The sequence below is a fragment of the Rana temporaria genome, chromosome 1, assembly GCF_905171775.1.
Source record: "Rana temporaria chromosome 1, aRanTem1.1, whole genome shotgun sequence".
Classification (NCBI taxonomy): Eukaryota; Metazoa; Chordata; class Amphibia; order Anura; family Ranidae; genus Rana; species Rana temporaria.
Genome location: NC_053489.1, coordinates 54,507,443 through 54,530,319, shown reverse-complemented (window position 1 = coordinate 54,530,319; position 22,877 = coordinate 54,507,443). Strand labels below are relative to the sequence as shown.

At 43.9% G+C, this 22,877-nt stretch overlaps 1 protein-coding gene across 1 annotated transcript in view; it reads left to right on the top strand.

Moving 5' to 3' along the window:
* The window catches only part of ADAMTS12 (ADAM metallopeptidase with thrombospondin type 1 motif 12), a 646,291-nt gene extending 625,543 nt beyond the window's left edge, over window positions 1-20,748 (top strand). The window contains exon 24 of the mRNA XM_040338094.1: window positions 19,766-20,748. Within this exon, the coding sequence (XP_040194028.1) occupies window positions 19,766-19,908 (143 nt within the window). The 3' untranslated portion in view covers window positions 19,909-20,748. The remainder of the gene's footprint in view (window positions 1-19,765) is intronic.
* The last annotated feature ends 2,129 nt before the right edge of the window (window positions 20,749-22,877 follow it).

Sequence of the window (22,877 nt, the reverse complement as noted above, 5' to 3'; positions counted from 1 at the left end):
GGGTGTCTGCTAAAAAAAATATATAATGTTTGGGGGTTCTGATTAATTTTCTAGCAAAAAAATTTTGATTTTTACATAAAGGAGAAAAGTGCCAAAATAGGCCCGGTAACGAAGTGGTTAAAGGTTAATTTCGTACATTTATGGCTTTTTACATCACAATTAGGGTCTGTGTATAAATAGTCAATGCGTTTGTTAGCTCTCACATGGATACCCTAAGCAGGCTAGACACTGAGCCATGAGGAGGTAGAAAAGAACAGTCAAAAGACCTGCATAACAAGGTAATGAAACTTTAATAGAAAATTATATAAAAAGATACCAAAAGCCTTGAATATGCCAGTCAGTACTGTTTAATCACTTACTAAGAAGTGGGAAATTTGGGAATCTCTTGATACCAAGCCAAGGTCAGGTAGATCAAGAAAGATTTCAGCCATGACTGTACATATATATATATATATATATATACTATATTACCAAAAGTATTGGGACGCTTGCCTTTACACAAGGTAATACTGACATATAATCACACCACATAGGTTGGACTTGATGGACTTGTGTCTTTTTTCAACCTCGCCTACTATGTAACTATGTACACACATATAAAAACTTTAAAGCGGCCCTTCAGTTATTTTTTTTGTTCTGCCAGTAAATACCTTATACAGCCCACTACCTGTTTCTTGTTTGATCATTGGCCTAGGCTTATGACATCATGCATAGCTCTTTCTCACTCTTGTGAGAGTTTGCCAGGAAGGGAGGGGGGATGAGTCATAAGAGGGCCAAGGAGAGCTGAAGGGCTGCAGAGCTGGAGGTGAGCCTCTGTGTAAATCCAGGAAGTTAACAGGCAGCAACTTCAGCTGCCCACAGTTAAAATGGTTGTAGCATAGATTTCTGCAGCATATTTGGCAAGTACAGAATCACAGTATATATAAAATGATATGCAAAGTGGTTGGAGGGAGGCTTCAGAATGGCAAAGATTTTTTTATTACAAATTATGTGAGCAGACTGCAGTTCCTCTTTAATGGCATCCCAATCTTAGTCCGTAGGGTTCAATATTGAGTTAGCCCACCCTTTGCAGCTATAAAAGCTTCAACTCTTCTGGGAAGGCCGTCCACAAGGTTTAGGAGTGGGTCTATGGCTTCGTACACACGATAGGTTAACCAGAGGATAACGGTCTGATGGACCGTTTTCATTGGTCAAAACCGATCGTGTGTGGGCCCCATAGGTTAGTTAACCATCGGTTAAAAAAAAAGCCAACTTGCTTTGAATTTAACCGATGGATTCCTAACCGATGGGAAAAAAATGAGCGTTAGTAGGCACAACCATCGGTTAAAAATACACGCATGCTCAGAATCAAGTCGACGCATGCTTGGAAGCATTGAACTTCGTTTTTTTTTTCAGCACTTCGTTGTATTTCACGTCACCGCGTTCTGACACGATCGTTTTTTTAACCGATGGTGTGTAGGCACGACTGACCATCAGTCAGCCTCATCGGTTAACCGATAAAAATGGTCCATCGGCCCGTTCTCATCGGATGGACTGATCGTGTGTACGAGGCTTAAGGCTGCATTCACACCTGAGCGTTCGGCGTTTTTTTTCGGCGTTTTTTTTGGCGTTTTTTTCCGGCGTTTTGTCGCGTGTATTCATGCTTATTTGCGCGTTTGCATACAGCGTTGTCCGACGTTTTTGTACTTTGACGTTTTTTATTTTAGCCAATAGGAAAAACTATCATCTTTTCATCACTTGTTGCTATGTTGGTAGATTTTTTTAATCTTCTGCATGGGCGACAAGTTCTATTGATTAAAGCGACAAAACGCCCGTTGTCGCGCAAGTCGCTTGAATCGAGCGTTTCCATTACTTTCTATGGGAAATGGAAACGCTCAAATACGCCCAAACCGCCCGATACGCGCGACAAAAAAGGGTCCGGAACTTTTTTTGGCTACAGGCGATGGGCGTCAGGCGCATCAGCGTTCAGATGTGAACCATCCCCATAGACTTTCATGTATTTTGGTCCCTCTGGCGTTTGTGAGCGTCGCGCTACAGGCGACAAAACGCCTAGGTGTGAATGGGCTCTAAGGGAATGTTTGACCATTCTTCCAGAAGCACATTTGTGTGCTCAGGCACTGAAGTTGGAAGAGAAGGCCTGGCTTGCAGTCTCTGCTCTAATTTATCCCAAAGGTGGTCTATTGGGTTGAGGTCAGGACTCTGTACAGGTCAGTCAAGTTCCTCCACCACAAACTCGCTCAACATTATGTTCACCTAGGCCAGAAATACGGAAGCACGGGTACAAAAAAAAGGTATTTACCAAACATAAGAAAAAATGTGATTCTGCCAAAAGAGCGGGTACAAAATAACATTTGGGAATGTTGAAGATGAAATTGAAGGTCCACTTTAAATATAAAGAAGAGAAACGTGCCCCAATGTCAGGGGATCCTGTTCTATAATCCTATTCTTTCTACAGCATTTGTAGTCATCCACAGGGATTTTTTGGGCTTGGACTGTATCCTTTTTCTTTTCTATCTTTAAAATATGAGGAATAATGTAAGCTTTGTCTGAGATCTCCTAGATTTTCTTTAGAAAAGTTTGCCTTCTTCTGTAGCCTTTTATATATCTCTGGGTTTATCAGAGTATGTATTAGGATGACTATTCGAAGAATGCCAGGCTCTGTATGGAACTGGCATCCTCTTGTCCTAATTAGACACAACATGACAGATGCAGGACGTTGGATATCAGATTTGATTCTTGTCCTAAGGCTGTTGTAAAAATCCACCTGTTCCGGAGGAAAACATGATTCCCTTTGTGCATGAGTTATTGCAATAAATTACCAATTTTATAAACGTACATAGATCTTTTCAGCCATGTCAAGATGACCTTTTCGCCCCACTGGACCTATCTGTTCAGAAACGCTAATGCATAAAAAAAAAAAAAAAAATAGGTGGAAAATGAAATCCTTATGTAATAGGAAGCAAATAAATGAATAGCTGGTAAAAAGGTATGTTTATAAACGGCATGGCAGACAACTGGTTAAATCAAGCTCACAGCTGCTTCTGTGCAGTGGCGCTGATGCTCAAAATGTTTGGGGGGCGCCAACAAACTAAAAAAAAAACATAAATTGCAGCCACTGTGCCCATAAATTACCGCCAGTTAGCCCCATCAAACCCCGCCAGTTTGCCCCCTCAAATGATGCATGTTTGCCCCCTCAAATGATGCCAGTTTCCCCATCAAATGCAGCCAGTTTCCCCATCAAATTCAGCCAGTTTCCCCATCAAATGCAGCCAGTTTCCCCATCAAATGCAGCCAGTTTCCCCTCAAATGCAGCAAATTCCCCCATCAAATGCAGCCAATTCCCCCATCAAATGCAGCCAGTTCCCCCCTAAAATGCAGCCAATTCCCCCATCAAATACAGCCAATTCCCCCATCAAATGCAGCCAGTTCCCCCATCAAATGCAGCCAGTTCCCCCATCAAATGCAGCCAGTTTCCCCTCAAATGCAGCCAGTTCCCCCATCAAATGCAGCCAGTTTCTCCTCAAATGCAGCCAGTTCCCCCATTAAATACAGCCAGTTTCCCCTCAAATTAATCTAGTTTCCCCATCAAATGCAGCCAGTTTGCCCTCAAATGCATCCAGTTTCCCCTCAAATGCATCCAGTTTCTCCATCAAATGCAGCCAGTTCCCCCATCAAATGCAGCCAGTTTCCCCTCAAATGCAGCCAGTTTCCCCATCAAATGCAGCCAGTTCCCCCATTACATGCAGCCAGTTTCCCCTCAAATGCAGCCAGTTCCCCCATCAAATGCAGCCAGTTTCCCCTCAAATGCAGTCAGTTCCCCATCAAATGCAGCCTCTTTCCCCTCAAATGCAGCCAGTTCCCCCATCAAATGCAGCCAGTTTCCCCATCAAATGCAGCCAGTTTCCCCTCAAATGCAGCCAGTTTCCCCATCAAATGCAGCCAGTTTCCCCTCAAATGCAGCCAGTTTCCCCATCAAATGCAGCAGTGCGCCCACTGTTTAACCATTTGGAAGCTGATTAGAGCCCACAGGCTCTATTCAGGAAGCCTATTAGACCAGATGTCTCTAATCATGCACTTCCAAAACACACCCACCACTGTAATTCAGATGGCCGGCGGGGGCTGGACACCTGAATAGTGGGTGGCAGTGGCGACAATAGATGCATTGAGTGACGGGTGCAGGAGAGAGGGGCGGCGCTTCAGCGCCCACTATGGACACATCACCACTGCTTCTGTGTTTGAATAGCTGCATCAGAGGGCAGGGGAGGCAATGGGGGTCATTTACTAAAGGGAAATCCACTCTACACTACAAGTGCACTGTAAGTGCTCATGAAAGTGCACTTGTAAGTGCAGTCGCTGTAGATCTGAGTGGTAGATCTGAAATAAGGGGAAGCTCTGCTGATTTTATCATCCAATCATGTGCAAAAAAAATGCTGTTTTGTATTTTCCCCCTCAGATCTACAGCAACTGCACTTGAAAGTGCACTTGTAGTGCAAAGTGGATTTGCCTTTCCTAAATAACCCCCAATGTCTCCGTAAAGAGTACCTGTCACCTGTCTATGCTGTTAAATAGGTGAAAAAATGAATTATATAAAATTAAATAATTACCAAAAAAAAATTTAACGCACACAGTCACCCCGACACACAGGGCCGGTGCTACCACTAGTTGGTGTTTCTACTCTCTTCTCTCTGAAGCAAGCAACCAAGTCTTAGCATTAGCAGGCAGTGGCCACTCTGTTCGCACACAGTGTCAGAGGCGCAGCGGCGGCGGAAGACTGTGTTTTTGTCCCGACTCCCGAATGAATGGAAGCAAACAAACATTCATTGATGGGCACTGGTAGGCTGCATTGATGGGCGCAGGTGAGACTGCATTTGATGGGCGTTGGTGAGGCTGCATTTGATGGGCGCTGGCGGACTACATTCATGTGTGCTTCTAAAGCTGCATTTGATGGGCAATTGTGAGGCTGCAGTGATGGGCGCTGGTGAGGTTGCATTTGATGGGTTCTGGTGAGGCTGCATTTGATGGGCGCTGATGAGGCTGCATTTGAGGGGTGCTGGTCGGCTGCATTTGGGCGCTTCATTAAAAAGGTGGGGTATACATGGGCAGGGAAAGGGGGGTGGGGTCAGGGGTGGAGCCGGGGGGAGGGGCGGCAAAATGAGGTTTCTCCTAGGGTGTCAAAAATCCTTGAACCACCCCTGCCGACACATACTATAAAAAGCAGGCGTAGGGCAAGCACATGTATGTAAACATCAATTACACCGCACATGGGAGGTCTCGTTGTGAATGTCGAATTGAGGGTAATAATTCTTGGGCCACAGTCCACAGTTAAAGTGATACTAAAGTCTTGTTTTTTTTCTTTGAAAATAATAAACATGTTATACTTACCTGCCCTGTGCAATAGATTTGCACAGAGCAGCCCAGATCCTCTTTTTTTTGGGTCCCTCTTCAGTGCTCCTGGTCCCTCCCTCCTGTTGAGTGCCCCCACAGCAAGCAGCTTACTATAGGGGCACTGAGCCGAGCCACAACTCCTTTTGTCCATTCAGACATGGAGTGTGGTTCGGCCCCACCCCCTCTCTCTGCTCATTGGCTAACTGACTGTAATTGACAATGGAGCCAATGGTGCCACTGCTGTGTCTTAGCCAATCAGGAGGGAGAATGCCTTGGCCTGGAAGGCATTCGTGCACATCGCTGGGCTGAGGTGGGGCTCAGGTAAATATTAGGGGGGAGCTGAGGAGGGCTGCTGCGCAAAGAAAGCTTTTTATCTTAATGTATAGAATGCATTAAGATAAAAAAACGTCTGCCTTTACAACACCTTTAACTCCAATCTGATAACCTGTAAAGGCTTTAACCACTTCCCCCAGGTTGACGTCATATGACGTTGGGGACTTGAAGTAGAGCTATCTGGATGATGGCTGTAGCTACAGGCATCATTAAGATATGGAGGTTTTTTTTGCCCACGATTCCCTGCAATGTAAAAGCCATCATAGCGGCTGTTTAGCAGCTTGATTGCTTTTACAAGTGGCAGGAGGGGAGGTTTCCTGACCTCCAGTGCTTCTTCGGTCTCTCCCTTGGGATCGGGGAGCCGGAGAATAAATCCGCTGGCGGCAGCAGTTTACCATAGAGCTAGCCATCTCCGACCATCTCTATGACCCTCGGAGGCCGAAATTTACGTCATGATGTCACTTTCGGTGCGGGCAGATGTAAACACTGCCATTTTTTTGCTGGAAAGCCATTTTTTTTTTTTTGCTGGAAAGCCTAAGATTGTTTTTCTTTTTTTGATCTCTTGATTATTTTCAGCATAGAGGAGAGATGTGAGGACTTATAGACCCCAGATCTTTCCGTAAAAAGGCTCTCTCAGGCCCTATTTCTATTGGGAATAAAAGTGTTTTAAAAATAAAAAAATACAGGGAAAGTGTCAAAAATAAAAATAAAACAAACAATAAATATGCGGGCATTAAAAAAATGCAACAATTACCATTTTATTCCCTATGGTCTCTGCTTGAAAATATATAAATATATATTGTTTGGGGGTTCTGAGTAACTTTCTAGCAAAAAAAAATATGGGCCCGGATTCACAAAGCACTTACGCCAACGTATCTCGAGATACACCACGTAAGTGTAAGTATGCGCCGTCGTATCTATGCGCCGTGCCCATAAACTGAGATACAGTGGGTGACTGCGATATTGTGTTTTTAGCATGACAGCATTTTTAAATAAAAAAATGGCATGGGTTCCCCCCCAGGAGCATACCAGGCCCTTAGGTCTGGTATAGGTTGTAAGGAGACCCCCCTACGCCGAAAAACCGACATAGGGGGTCACCCTACAATCCATACCAGACCCGTATCCAAAGCACGCTACCCGGCTGGCCAGGAAGGGAGTGGGGACGAGCGAGTGGCCCCACCCCTCCTGAGCCGTACCAGGCTGCATGCCCTCAACATGGGGGGGTCGGGTGCTCTGGGGCAGGGGGGCGCACTGCACCCAGAGCTCCCTGTCCCCATGTTGATAAGGACAGGGCCTCTTCCCGACAACCCTGGCTGTTGGTTGTTGGGGTCTGCGGGTGGGGGGCTTATCGGAATCTGGGAGCCCCCTCAAATAAGGGGGCCCCCAGATACCGGCCCCCCACCCTAAGTGAATAGATATGGGGTACATCGTACCCCTACCCATTCACCTGGAGGCAAAGTGTTAAAGTAAATAAACACACAACACAGGGCTTTTAAAATAATTTATTAGTCTGCTCCGGAGGCCCCCCCTGTCTTCTTTTGCTCTTTAAGCAGGGGGGGCTTCTTCTTCACCTCTGTCTGGTTCTCTTCCGCTCTCCGGGGGGGCTTCTTCTCCCGCTGTCCGGGGGGTCTCCTCCGCTCTCCTTCTGCTCTCCGGGGGTCTTCTCCGCTCTCCAGGAGTCTTCTTCTATGTTCGCCGCTCTCCGCTGTTGACTCGGCGCACCCTGGTTCTTCCTCCCGCTGTCCTAGCTAGGGTGGGGGGCCGGTATCTGGGGGCCCCCTTATTTGAGGGGGCTCCGAGATTCCGATAAGCCCCCCACCCGCAGACCCCGACAACCAACGGCCAGGGTTGTCGGGAAGAGGCCCTGTCCTTATCAACATGTGGACAGGGTGCTCTGGGGTGGGGGGGCCCCGCAGTGCGTCCCCCTGCCCCAGAGCACCCGACCCCCCCATGTTGAGGGCATGCAGCATGGTACGGCTCAGGAGGGGGGGCGCTCGCTCGTCCCCACTCCCTTCCTGGCCGGCCGGGTAGCGCGCTTTGGATACGGGTCTGGTATGGATTGTAGGGGGTCCCCCTACGTCGGTTTTTCGGCGTAGGGGGGTCTCCTTACAACCCATACCAGACCTAAGGGCCTGGTATGCTCCTGGGGGGGGGAACCCATGTCGGTTTTTTATTTAAAAATTGGCGTGGAGTTCTCCCTCAGGAATGCATACCAAATGCCGACGCTAGAATTGGCGGGAATCCAAGTCGGATCTCCCGTCGCTTCTATGACGGCTTTGTCTCCATCGTGGCTGGCCAGCTCGGCGCTGGCTCCCGCGATGGGGTTCGTAGGTGGTCAATCTCGCCGAGAAAGGGAGCAAGATTGACACAATATCGCGGTCACCCACTGTACGCCTGAAAATAGGCTTCATCCGACCGACGTAACTTTCCTACGCCGGCGTATCGTGGGCATATTTACGCTGGGCGCATTTGCCGCTCCCATTGATTTTCTATGCACATATGCAAATGAGGGAGATACGCCGATTCACAAACGTCTTTGCGCCCGGCGCATAATATAAGCGGTTTGCGTAAGTCGTACGTCTGGCGTAAAGTTATTCCCCATATAGGAGGCGCAACCCATGCAAAGGTATGGACCAGGGAACACAAGCCGTCGTATCTTTTGTCGTTTACGCTGTAAGTGAATATGACTAGGCGTATCTTAGGGAGTAGTAGTAGTGATTCTGCGCATGCGCACTGGGATGCGACCACGGGACGGCGCATGCGCCGTTCATTTTAAGTACTTCTATGGCGCTTGCCCCATCATTTGCATGGGGTCACGCCTCATTAGCATGGCTCACGCCCACTTCCACCTACGCTGGCTTACGCCAAGGAAACCCAGTGTATCTTTAAGAGCGAGTGGGAGCGAGTGCTTTGTGAATCCAGTGCTTGCCTCTGTGCGCTGCGTCGGCGTAGCGTATATTAGATACGCTACGGCGGCATAAATATGCGCCAATGTATGTGAATCCGGGCCATGATTTTGACATGTAGGAGAGAAATGCCAGAATAAGCTTGGGTGGCAAGTGTTTAAAGTGTCACTCTGCTCTCTTAACCTGTCAACATATTCATTGTTTGCACGTGAGCATTGCAGCCCAACTAATTGGTTCCTTGTGCTGCTTATCCCTATCCATGTTTGAGTTCTGCTGTACAGGGGTTTGCAAGAGGCTGATAACAAGTAAAATTCAGCTACTTTTTGCATTTAAAATAATACATTTAAGGAAATATTGATGAATAAAGAGATCCATTTGTAGCCGGCGCCTGCTCACCCTGCACGTGGAGGGTGCCTCTTCTTGCGTACGCACTCAATGCTCAGAACCAGGTGGGGCTGCGGTCATGTGAACTCATCATTAGGGCAGAACCCCAACTTAGAAGTGAGCCGCACACCTTGTGCAGCTGTGTCACAACTTGAGCATTCTTACTGAGAAGCGCTCTGTTTGATATCGCTGCACACCTTGTCTTCCAGAATGTAGCATTTAAAGGGGGACATCGCTGAGCTTGTGTCCTGCTCCACCATTTCAGCTTTCCTTAGCCACCTCACTCCCAGTGACAGAATGGGTCCCGCTGTGCATTAAGCGCGGTCCTCATACGTGCACTTACTTAACTTCCTCTTCTCTCCAACGCGGCTAGGTCCACGGGGTCTCTATACCATGGGTTTGGTCCCAATTGTATTTGGGGAACTGGAGCATCAACCTCTTCACTACTGGAAAACCTGTCACCCATGCTTGGCATCGCTCTCTGCTGTCTGGCTCCTATTACATTCCCGCCGGTTCATGGTTACCCATAGCAACTACACACTTCCCCACCAACTCTTATGCTTAGTTACCCCTTTGTGGTGGCCTTTCGTTCCCTTCACCTTACCCCTATGTGTGCTTACAGGCCCTGTTCTACTAAATATGCCATGTTCAGTGTCTCTGGGAGAAATAGAAAAACACATATATGAGAGAGAATGGGGCTGGACACCCCAAGAAATTGCAATATGGGACGATTCCCCCCTGGGGTTTTTTTTAGCAGCAAAGTAATTTGGTCAAAAATTTATGATTTGGTAAAATCTTTTTATTATGCCAAAGTGGAATTCAAATTCATGAATTGGTTGAAAATATGAGCTCTGGTTACAGACTTAAAGGACATATTCCATCATACATGGTGAAATCATACAGAGGAACAAATTGTTACATTACAAAATTGCCATCCATATTGATACCCCAATGCATTTCGACCCATATAGTCGTGGTCTTCTTCAGGGGGATTTTTGTTCTAAAGAGATATATAAAAAGAACTCATGATTTTGACACATCGTAATGTATGCGTGAATGAAATGAGTTTGGGTAATGCGCTATAGGGGTTATTGGAGAAAGCAGACATTTCAGACATCATAGCTAGGGGACATATAACATAAGACTGCTAGAAATCAATGTCCCTTTGCATATCAGTACTTCCACATTGGTGCTCCTTACAGCCCTCTTAAAATGAACCTGTGCTACATTTGATTTTTCTCTCTGTAAAATCCATTGTAAAACATTAGAGGAAATAAAAAAAAACCGTAATAAGATAAAAGTGATGAAGAATACATAAATAAGTAAGATGATTTGAAAGAAATAGGCTAAGCTATTAACTACTACAAAAAGCATGCCAATTGGAGGCAGCTATTAACAGCAGAGCGACAGAGAGATGAGCTCATCACTATGCTGCTTCTCCTTTCACTGTCCAGTCATAATCTGGGGCGGGTCTAGGGTGACCTGGGCTCAGTAGAAGTTGTTTGAATAATGCTAGCTACCAGACTGAGGACATCTAGTAGAAGACAGAAGTACTTTGGGGAAAATCTCAGGATTAAAGGTAAATATTGCAGTACATTTTATCTTTTAAAGAGCTGTTCATTTTCATCTTATTTGAGGCTGAAGTTTTGCTTTAAAGATAATCTGTCACTTGGAGGGGGAGATACATTGCTGTTGGTATGAAGTGCAGACAGCTAAAGGTACATACCTGGAACACTATCTCAAATTTTTCTGTAATGGCCACCTCTAGCAAGCATCTGCAGCAATTTGTCTCTCCTTCCCCCGGAAGCAGGTTTAAAAATAAAAGCAAATAAAGAGGGGATCTATCCGCGCTTAGGATTTAATATGTTTGCTGCTGCCTCCTTAGGTAATCACAAAGTGCGATTAATGTTAACTAGTGCTGGTAATAGGATAATGGCGCTGCAATTGAAATTCCACTGAATTGATTCCAAGTACTATGCAAAATAACAAGTGTTGGGTAATCCAGTTCAGGGGTAGATCCAATATAGTGAACCTCCCCTATTAGTGAACGCAAATGGATTTCTGTTACCCTGTTTGCTGGTGCCAAAAAGTATATGGCTGCCACTTGAGTGGCGGGTGGAGAAAAAAAGGGGGAAGAGACCCTAACTGAGTCCTTACAATCGTCTGGTACCCCAGTAGTGTGGGCGTTCGTGATGGGTGTTATTACAAGTGATTGATAATGTGCCAAAATCGTATGAACAAAAAAATATATATTAAAAAATAAAAATATAAAACATGAATAAGTGTCTGTTAGAGACTCGACCCTGTGTGGGTATCCTACGGATCACCAGTGATATATGCACTATGTTAATTTATGAGGTAAAAATGCATTGAAGGTATGTGCATTGGCATGCACCGCACGTTGAATCGATCGTGCGCAATAAGTGGTCCCTGAGTGCTAAGGGGTGTCCAAGGGGTGTAGCACACCAAAGTGTGAATCCCTAATTATTTTCCTAAACGGTGCCTTATAATTAAGTGTAGCTAAGCCGTAAGAAGTATATAAATATATAAGTGAATATCAATACAAAACAAATTATTTATAAGAGTGTGAATCCTACTGTCCCTCCTGGGACTAGAAGATCTGTAGCAAAAAATGTGTCACAAATCACACAACATAAAAAAAGAGAATAAAGAGAGACACAAGTCCCAATAATTCAGTGCTAATAGCAGGTGTAGTAATTAACATCCACTCTAGAGTCCGGTCAATCAAGAGCGGTGTTTGGACTAATTGCATAGGAACTCAACAGAGTCTATCAAAGCAGTTTTCTTCCTTTAAGATGTTATTCCTGCATACGAGTTAACAGATTCAAACTGGTGACTTTAGGGTGTCGCTACATTTGGTTAAGGCGGTGACATCTGTGCTCCCCCACATAGGTCCCCACTCACCGAATGTCGTCACCCCCCAGGGGGCAAAAAGCGGATGGTAGTGGTACCTCGATGCCTGTGGTGTCACGACCTGTTGTCCCAAATCCTCAGCTATCTCCTTGTCCGGGGGCTGCAAGTTGAATGTGATCCTTTCCAGGTTGTCCTCCAAAGTCACTCAGTGGTTAAAACGGAAAAAACAAAGGGAACCACATAGTGTAATATGTTTTTGGAGTTTAATTGGGTAGCACCCAAAAACTATATTTATTTAAAAATGACAAGGGCAATAATATGCCTCCACTGGAAGCCCTGCACAGAGGGGGGCTCCAATGAGCCAATATATAAAAAATAATAACGTGCACAAGAAAAATAAAAAATATATGTAATAAAAATAATAAAACACAAGGTAGAGAGACACGCTGCACTGGCCTATGGGTCTCACACTGAATAGTGTGGCTGCTGCTGCTAGCGCCGTATAAAATCCTCCTTCGGCGCTGTCGGTTCTAAAGCAGGGAAAACAGCTGAGACAGGTAGGCGTGCTGGCGATTAGCGTGTGTCTCACTGAATGATCTGTGTGTAGGTCACCTGACGCGTTTCGTCATGTGACTTTTTCTTTTGAAAAAGTCACATGACGAAACGCGTCAGGTGACCTACACACAGATCATTCAGTGAGACACACGCTAATCGCCAGCACGCCTACCTGTCTCAGCTGTTTTCCCTGCTTTAGAACCGACAGCGCTGAAGGAGGATTTTATACGGCGCTAGCAGCAGCAGCCACACTATTCAGTGTGAGACCCATAGGCCAGTGCAGCGTGTCTCTCTACCTTGTGTTTTATTATTTTTATTACATATATTTTTTATTTTTCTTGTGCACGTTATTATTTTTTATATATTGGCTCATTGGAGCCCCCCTCTGTGCAGGGCTTCCAGTGGAGGCATATTATTGCCCTTGTCATTTTTAAATAAATATAGTTTTTGGGTGCTACCCAATTAAACTCCAAAAACATATTACACTATGTGGTTCCCTTTGTTTTTTCCGTTTTAACCACTGAGTGACTTTGGAGGACAACCTGGAAAGGATCACATTCAACTTGCAGCCCCCGGACAAGGAGATAGCTGAGGATTTGGGACAACAGGTCGTGACACCACAGGCATCGAGGTACCACTACCATCCGCTTTTTGCCCCCTGGGGGGTGACGACATTCGGTGAGTGGGGACCTATGTGGGGGAGCACAGATGTCACCGCCTTAACCAAATGTAGCGACACCCTAAAGTCACCAGTTTGAATCTGTTAACTCGTATGCAGGAATAACATCTTAAAGGAAGAAAACTGCTTTGATAGACTCTGTTGAGTTCCTATGCAATTAGTCCAAACACCGCTCTTGATTGACCGGACTCTAGAGTGGATGTTAATTACTACACCTGCTATTAGCACTGAATTATTGGGACTTGTGTCTCTCTTTATTCTCTTTTTTTATGTTGTGTGATTTGTGACACATTTTTTGCTACAGATCTTCTAGTCCCAGGAGGGACAGTAGGATTCACACTCTTATAAATAATTCGTTTTGTATTGATATTCACTTATATATTTATATACTTCTTACGGCTTAGCTACACTTAATTATAAGGCACCGTTTAGGAAAATAATTAGGGATTCACACTTTGGTGTGCTACACCCCTTGGACACCCCTTAGCACTCAGGGACCACTTATTGCGCACGATCGATTCAATGTGCGGTGCATGCCAATGCACATACCTTCAATGCATTTTTACCTCATAAATTAACATAGTGCATATATCACTGGTGATCCGTAGGATACCCACACAGGGTCGAGTCTCTAACAGACACTTATTCATGTTTTATATTTTTATTTTTTAATATATATTTTTTTGTTCATACGATTTTGGCACATTATCAATCACTTGTAATAACACCCATCACGAACGCCCACACTACTGGGGTACCAGACGATTGTAAGGACTCAGTTAGGGTCTCTTCCCCCTTTTTTTCTCCACCCGCCACTCAAGTGGCAGCCATATACTTTTTGGCACCAGCAAACAGGGTAACAGAAATCCATTTGCGTTCACTAATAGGGGAGGTTCACTATATTGGATCTACCCCTGAACTGGATTACCCAACACTTGTTATTTTGCATAGTACTTGGAATCAATTCAGTGGAATTTCAATTGCAGCGCCATTATCCTATTACCAGCAATAGGTTTAAAAATAAGTTGATAGTTTTTAATTGTTTATTTGTATGCTCGTGGGTTATCTTCAAATTGGTACTCAAATCTACACAGTTCAGAAAAAAAATACCTAAAAATAAAGCTTTGTCACACTGATCACTTGAATCTTGGGAAAATAAAAAAAAGTAAGTCAAACCCATAACAAGACTTCCTTACAGAGTAGCAATCAGACACTATTCAACCAGATTAGAGGTTTAAAAACCCACTTCAGCCGCCCACAATCAATATGTGTTCTGCATAATAGTAAAAACTGTTATGAAGCGTTCAAAACAATCTCTGATTTTGTAGCAGATTAGCACAATTATATAATCACGCTTAAAAATTTCATAATTAGAGTAGGTGGAAGAGAACCATAGAAAGCATAGTTCCACTTTTACCTACATACCTTACAACCTTAACAAATTAAATAAAGGGCATATTAAAGGGTCAATCGGTCCAGAAGTGGTTTTCATTAGAAATGGAGCCTAGACCTCTTTGCAAATTCCAGTGCTTACAGCAAGGAGTATAGGAACCTTTCGTAATAGCCAGAGCAAGTGTGTAGACCCAAGAATTAGCGCAGAACTCTCAGCAATAGAGTCCCTGGGATATATAAGTGTAGCACTACCCCCGAAGGAGCTGCTGGTTTGTTTTGGGTCTACGCTCTGGCTATCAACCCCTGAAATTGTCTCAAACCCTCCCTTGGCACAACTGGTATAATGGGAATTGTGAACCCCAATAACTTTTTGAAGGACACAATATCTTGTCACACCACAATAAATTATGTAAATTAGTGGTTACCTTGAGTTGTATCAGTCCCACAGGATAACAGATAGACTGGACACAAATTTTAACTTAACCAGTGTAACTCTTTACTGGATAGGATAAAGCAAAAGGAACAAAGGTAATACAAAGGTTAAAGACTTCTTGCAGATCCCTGCAAGAGTCAGAAACAGTGATAACAAATAAATTCACAATGAATTATAATGGCTATGCAGACCTGTGTAAGCACGCAGCAAGGAGATTCACTCAATAAGGCATCCACACTGAAGCACCTCCTTGCCAAGCCTCACCCAGCTCTCACTATTGACAATACTACACAGTGTAATATTACCAACTACTCAGTTAAAGAGCATAAAGATGGACATTAACAGTCTATAATAACTAAATAGGCAGTCTTTAGATAACACACCTGACTAATGTTGTTTGGTTGATCAGACCAAGCCCTAGTTCAGATTATCCCAAAAGTCTATCCCTCCTTTCCTCTGTGGATCGGCTTTGAGGACAACAAAGGGGCCCGGCTGCTCCCAGGTGAGCTTGACAGAGGCCTTCAGGCAGGTCACCTCTCCTGGCTGCAGTATTCTTTCCCTTTTATCCAGCTGCCAGATTTTGCCGAATCCTTCTGTGGGAGCCTTCTTCCCCAAGACTAGATGCTGGTAGGCCTGCCTCAGCATTGGGTGCACTCTTGTGGGTGGGTTATACTTCTCTTGAGCTTAAGGTGCCAAGAGCCTCTGAACTAAGTCTGTGTTAGTTCCTATGATAAGGGAACTCTTCCCGACTCCCGGGGGGCGAGGACAGACTATTGCCAGGGTGTCGAAGGTTTCAGCTTCCCCTGCCACTGAAGGGTCAATGGTCAACTAAATTGGCAGATATCCATCGTAGGGGAAGTTTTGGGTTCCGATTCCCTAGATCTCCAGCTCTTCCAGTGCTCGTAGTGGTAAGTGCTTAAGGTGTCTATCATAGAAGTCCCTATATAGAAGAGTTACTTGGGCTCCAGTATCCAGGAGACCCTGTAACTGAAACCACTGGGGAAGGCCCCACTAACTTGGCAGGAAACTTCTTTAAAGAGACCTTCTTGTTTGGTTCCGCTGTCTGTACTCTCACTCCTTTCTTCTGTGAACTTTTATTGGACCTGGACCCTTGTTGGGCCTGGTGTGCACCGATCTCGCACCGTTGAGTAGATTGGGTCGTGGGACAGAATGCATTTGGTCGCCCAGAGGCAACAACAGAAGCGCTTGGCAAAGACTCGTGCCCCCGACGCTGTCTTCTCTTGCTAGGGAATGTCTTGCAGTCAGCTGAGACCCGCGGACACCCGGTTGACTCCTTCACCGGGGTCCCCTGAAGTTTTCCACTGGCTGGCGGTACTGTGCTGCAGCTTTTTCTGGGCTTGGACAAAATATTTCTAAGAAATTGTGAAGAGTAAATGCAGTTACTAGTGATGGTGTAACAATAGATTTTTAAGATACAAAGAAAACCTAAAGTACATCAAAGAATACTGATTTATATAGTTGTCTTTGGGATCATAATGGGAAAGGACAGCAACAACTACTGCTAGGGAAACTGGAGTATTCAGTAGAAGACATAGGACAAGTGCTCCAAGTACCAGGGTCTTGGAAGAGCCATTTTCTGCATGTTGTTCTTGATAGTACTTGATCTTCATCCCTATACCCTGCTACAGTCTGCTGCTTCCTCGATATCCAGTTGTGGTGTTATTTCGATTTTGAAAATGTGTAGTATCTTGGTTGTCAGAAGATTACTTTGCTACTGCTAAATCAACGGTACAGAAATCATAGCATTAAAAGATTGTCAGAAAAGACTCTTGATAGTTAAAAACTTTAAAACACAGGGAAGAAACTTTCCTCCTCACCATGCTTGGCTGTTCTATACATCTCCCAGGGGCTTTGTGCGTCTTCTACTGACTCTACTGATCAATACGAATTCCTGCGATATAAAAGATCAATATTGCAAATTGTGATTTATCTTTAATTACGTCTGAAACTTTGCCTCTTGTGTTTGAAGTTTCTTTTGCTTGTAGGACAGAAATAACGTTGGACATTTCACAGTCAGTTTCATACATGGTTTCAGAGATCTTTGATGTTAATTTGTTCGAGCAGCTGGTTTCTTTCCGTATTATAGTGAGCTAAATTATGGTGACTTTATCTTCTTTTTGCTGCTTTGCAAATGAACATGATTGGAATTCTGTTTCCATTTGTTTGATCCTTGTGGCACAAAACCTGTAAAGTTACTCCATTCTTGATAAATAGTAAGGTGACTGTAATCTTTTTAAAGGGATTTTTTTTAAAAGAGACAGGATCAAAATACGTTTTATGTCTAGAAGATTTTTAATTCTAATTTAATTTTAATTTAATATTATTTTAATAAATAATAATAATAATAATATAACAATAATTCCTTGTATAGTGTATATGTTATGTTATTTAACCACTTCAATACAGGGCATTTTCCTTCCCAGACCAATTTTTATTTTTCAGCACTGTTGCACTTTGAATGACAATTGTGCGGTCATGCAACACTGTACACAAATAAAATCTTTGTTTTTTTCCCCGCAAATATAGCTTTCGTTTGGTGGTATTTGATCATCTCTGCGGTTTTTATTTTTGGCGCTATAAACAAAAGAAGAGTAACAATTTTGAAAAAAAAAATACTTTTTGATTTAATAAATATATATATATTTTTTTAAAACATATTTTTTCCTCAGTTTAGGCCGATGTGTATTCTTCTACATTTTTTTGGTAAAAAAAAATTGCAATAAGCATATATTCATTGGTTTGCGCAAAAGTTAAAGTGTCTACAAAATGGGGGATAGATTTATTGCATTTTTTTTTTACTAATAATGGCGGGGATCTGCGATTTTTATTGTGACTGTGACATTGCGACAGACATATCGGATACTTTTAACACATTTTTGGGACCATTCACATTTATACAGCGATTAGTGCTATAAAACAGCACTGATTACTATGTAAATGGGACTGGCAGAGAAGGGGTTAACACTAGGGGGCAATCAAGGGGTTAAATATGTTCCCTAGGGAGCGATTCTAACTGTAGGGGGCGGGGACTCACTAGGGGAGGAGACCAATCTGTGTTCCTCTGTCCTGGGAACACACATCGGTCTCCTCACCTATGACAGGACGTGGATCTGTGTGTTTACACACACAGATCCACGGTCCTGCCGTGATCACGGGCAATCACGGGTGCCCGGCGGACATCACAGACGCCGGGCGCGCGCACCGTGTCCCGAGCGATGCGTCATATGACGTCCTGGGCTTCCCAGACGTCTAGCACCCCCTAGAAAGCTTGGAAGCCCAGGGTGCCATATAACATCCACCCAGGATGGGAGATCACTCCTATGGACGTTATGTAACTACCACTACCACTGGGTGGGTATTGAAGTGGTTAATAAAAATATTTAAAAAAATCTTTGTTTTGCAATAAAAAATTGAATACATGGTACACTCATTACATCATTTGTAGAGTGCTAGGTGTTTTGTGCTAAGAGTGAGCAATCGTTTCATACTCTGATTTAAATTGAATTTGGCCCATCTAAACACAGCAGACAGGAAGAGGGGAGCTAATAAATTTGAGATGGTGATCAACAAAATAATTTCAGCAAGCATCCTAAGGCAATGACTTCATAACCAGTGACTAAGTGCTTAGTGCCTTCGCTAAGCAGCACTAGGGTTGTCAGTTTGAATCCCAACCATAGCAGTATCTACCTGGAGCTTGCATGTTCTCTCTGGGTTTCCTTTGGGTACCCTGGTTTTCTCCCAGACTCCAAAGCGTAGTAGGTTAATTGGCTGGTGTTGTATGTGTAGGTATAAATGTGAGTTGGGGACTCTAGAATGTAAGCTCATTAAGGGCAGAGACCGATGTGAATGTACAATATATATGTAAAGCACTGCGTACATTGAAAGCGCTATATAAGTACCTAAAAAAGATAAAAAAGCTTGTCTGAATAGACACACAGAGTAGTGGCTCGGCTCTGGAGGCACCCGAGAAGAACCGCTGCTCAGTGTGTCCATTTAGACATGGAGTAAAAAGTCTCTCACGCTACTAGTGAGTAGATATGAATTTGGGGAAGTCTAAGAGACAGAAGCTGCTAGATCTAATGGTGTTTACTGTACACGTAAATAAATATGTCTGCATTTTTTGCAGCTTTGCACTTTTTGTCATTTTTTGGCTCATTGTTTGTTTATTTTTTTATTTTATATGAGCCATTTGGTATTACATAGATAGCACTTTATCACATATTTGCACCATTTTGAAATCTGTTTGTATTGATTTTACACTTTTAGCGCAAGATCACTTTTAGACATTCAGACATGGAGCCATGGCTTGGCCCTATCCCCTCTTTCTCCTCACTGAGTTTGACAACAGGGGGGCCAATGGTGCCCCGCTGCTGTCTCCAATGAGGAGGGAGAGTTTCAGACAGTCTGGTGTTGTCTACTGCCTGAGGACATCCAGGCTCTTCTGGATCACCTTGCAGACCATCAGGACTGTGTATGCTTCTGCTGCAGAGTTTGGCTGATGTATATCACAGTTCATGGCACAGGAATGAAGAAGCATGGAAGGGCACCAAGGAAATTTGATTGGGTGTTAAGACCATTGTAGTTTTGTATTTCCACTTTTGCTCTGGTTTCCATTAACTAATACACATGAGACGCTCCAATTAAGCCCAATGCTGAAAATCCTTCTTCTCTAGATATTTAGTGCAGAACAAAATAAAGACCAACAACAACCCCTCCAAAACATAATTTCCAAACTTTAGTAAGTAGAAATATTCCTGGCAAAATACCTGCATGACAGATTTGTTTGTTTTTATTTCGTTGCAGATGTTCCATTGTGTAAGAAAGACAAGCTGTCAATTAATTTCTGCAATACCGTGAAGTCTATTGGGAAGTGTTCGTTGAAAGCCATTCAGTCTCAGTGCTGCTTCACGTGTACCAGGCAAGAAGAGTCTCTACAAGGAGGCTGAGTCTGTCATCTGCTTCATCAGGCTGGTTCATTCTCCATCTACTGCAATAAATGAACTGAGGATATAACATTCTAAAACAAAATCAATGAATGCCATCCAAAAACAGAACCAAGTTACCTATTTCTCAGCACAGGACCTGAACTCATTATTTGGGGACCAGCTGGACCTTACCCCAAGGTTTTATTCCCAAATTGTAGAGATATCATTGGAGAATCTGGACTCTTGACAAGCACAGTGGTGCCTATGAATCAACATAAAGCAAAAGCACTGCTAAGTATTGCAACTGCCGATGACCAATAATACGAACAGTTCAGTGCTGCACCAATCTCTGGGAAAAATGTATCAGCTTTGCATTTTATCCATGCTCAGAAGTGTTTATAAGTCAAAAATGCAAAAGCGGTTAAGTATTGAAAGTATAAAAAAAATCTTTATGGTGCCCTACTTTCAATACAATAATATAATAAAATGTTATATCATTGAGGATCATACAGGTCATAAATAGATATGAATGCATACCTTTAATATTATTGAAAAACTGTATTTACGCCAACATCAAATATGGTCATTCGTTTTACTCTGAAAAAACAAAAGTACTGTTTAAAGTAAATTTCAGATGTAGTGATAAGGTATCCTAGGAAGACATGTATCACTCTAGCCCGGCATTTCTCAAAGTTTTTAATGTGGAGGAACCCTTCAAAACCTTTCTGTTCTCAGGGAACCCTTGTTAATAATTACTATATCTAAAGCTCATTGTACTTTAGAGTAATGGTCAATAGGAAGAAGCCTCCTTACACTTGTGGTCAGTGGTAGGAAGGGACAAACTGTTTTTTTCCTATGATACCAAATTATACAATTTTCATTTAATCATTACAGTTTTTGTCTGAAAATACAATACAAATACACTACAACACATTACATCACTTGCAAATTTGTATTCTGTCGTACGAGAATTTTCGAACTTTAGTAACCTATTCGTTTTTGATATGGAGATTAGCATCCAAATAAAAACGGACGATAATTTGTCTAATAATCTCACTGTGTGTACTAGGCTTTAAAGAGATCACTGGTGTCAGTGGTTACTTATCTGAGAGGTATTAATTGCTCCTTGCTCAAGGAAACCTTAGCAACTTTTCTCAACCCTTTTAACAGAGAAGAACTTCTTAAATAACTTTTCAGGCTTGGGGAACCCCTGGTAAAAATTACTGGGGTGGATTCAGGTAGGGGCTCGCAAAACTGCGGTGGCGTAACATATGACATTTACGTTACGCGGCCGCAAGTTTTACGGGCAAGTGCTTGATTCACAAAGCACTTGCCTGTAAAGTTGCGGCGGCGTAGCGTAAAAGGGGCCGGCGTAAGCGCGCGTAATTCAAATGATCCCGTAGGGGGCGTGGATCATTTAAATTAGGCGCGTTCCCGCGCCGAACCTACTGCGCATGCGCTGTCCCTAAAATTTCCCAACGTGCATTGCGGTAAATGACGTCGCAAGGACGTCATTGGTTTCGACGTGAACTTAAATGGCGTCCAGCGCCATTCACGGATGACTTACGCAAACAACGTAAAATTTTCAAATCGCAACGCGGGAACGACGTCCATACTTAACATTGGCTGCGCCTCCTAATAGCAGGAGCAGCCTTACGGCGAAAACTACGTACGCAAACAACGTAAAAACGACCGCCGGCCGCACGTACGTTTGTGAATCGGCTTAAGTATGCAATTTGCATACTCTACGCTGACAACTACGGGAGCGCCACCTAGCGGCCAGCGTCAGAATGCACCCTAAGATACGACGGCGTAAGAGACTTATGCCAGTCGTATCTTAGGCTACAGTCGGCGTATCTAGCTTTCTGAATACAGAAAGTACATATGCCGGTGCAACTTAGCAATTACGCGGCGTATCTATGGATACGCCGGCGTATTTACTCTCTGAATCTACCCCACTATATCTACAATTCATGATACAGTAGTGTGATGGTCAGTGGGAAGAATGCACCTTACACATGTGGGCATTAGGAAGAATTTGCCCCTTACAGAAAGCTAAAAAGATCAACTGTGTCAGTGGGAGTTTATCTGAGAGACAGAAATTGCTCATTGCCTAAGGAACCTCTAGAAACAGCTGGAAAAAAACCTGGGCCCAGATTCACAAAGACTTACGATGGCGTATCTCCAGATGCGCCGTCGTAAGTCCGAATGGCCGCCGTCGTATCTATGCGCCTGATTCATAGAATCAGTTACGCATAGGTTTGGCCAAGATACGAGCGGCGTAAGTCTCCTACGCCGTCGTATCTTGGGGTGCATATTTACGCTGGCCGCTAGGTGGCGCTTCCGTTGATTTTCGCGTTGAATATGTAAATGAGCAAGATACGCCGATTCACGAACGTACGTACGCCCGTCGCAATTAGTTACGCCGTTTACGTAAGACATACGTCGACGTAAAGATAAAGCAGGTCTCTAGGTGGCGTAGCCCAGTGGTCATCAACCTTGCCCTACAGGGCCCACTAACAGGCCAGGTTTTATGTATTACCTTGGGGAGATGCAGTCTAGAATACTGCAATCACTGAGCAGCAAATGATATCACCTGTGATGTATTTCCGTTATCTTGCAAACCTGGCCTGTTAGTGGGCCCTGTAGGGCAGGGTTGATGACCACTGGCGTAGCCCATGCAAAGTATGGACGTCGGAACAAGCGTAAATTTTTACGTTGTTTGTGTAAGTCGTACGAGAATAGGGCTGTGCGTAAGTTACGTTCACGTCGTAGGCAGTGTTCAACGTATCTTAGCCATTCTATCCGACGCATGCGCACTGGGATACGTCCACGGGCGGCGCATGCGCCGTTTGTTCAAAACTTAATTTACGTGGGGTCATGCTTTATTTACATTAAAACACGCCCACCTCTTCACAATTTGAATTAGGCGCGCTCACGCCGGCACATTTACGCTACGTCGCCGTAACTTAGGACGCAAGTGCTTTGTG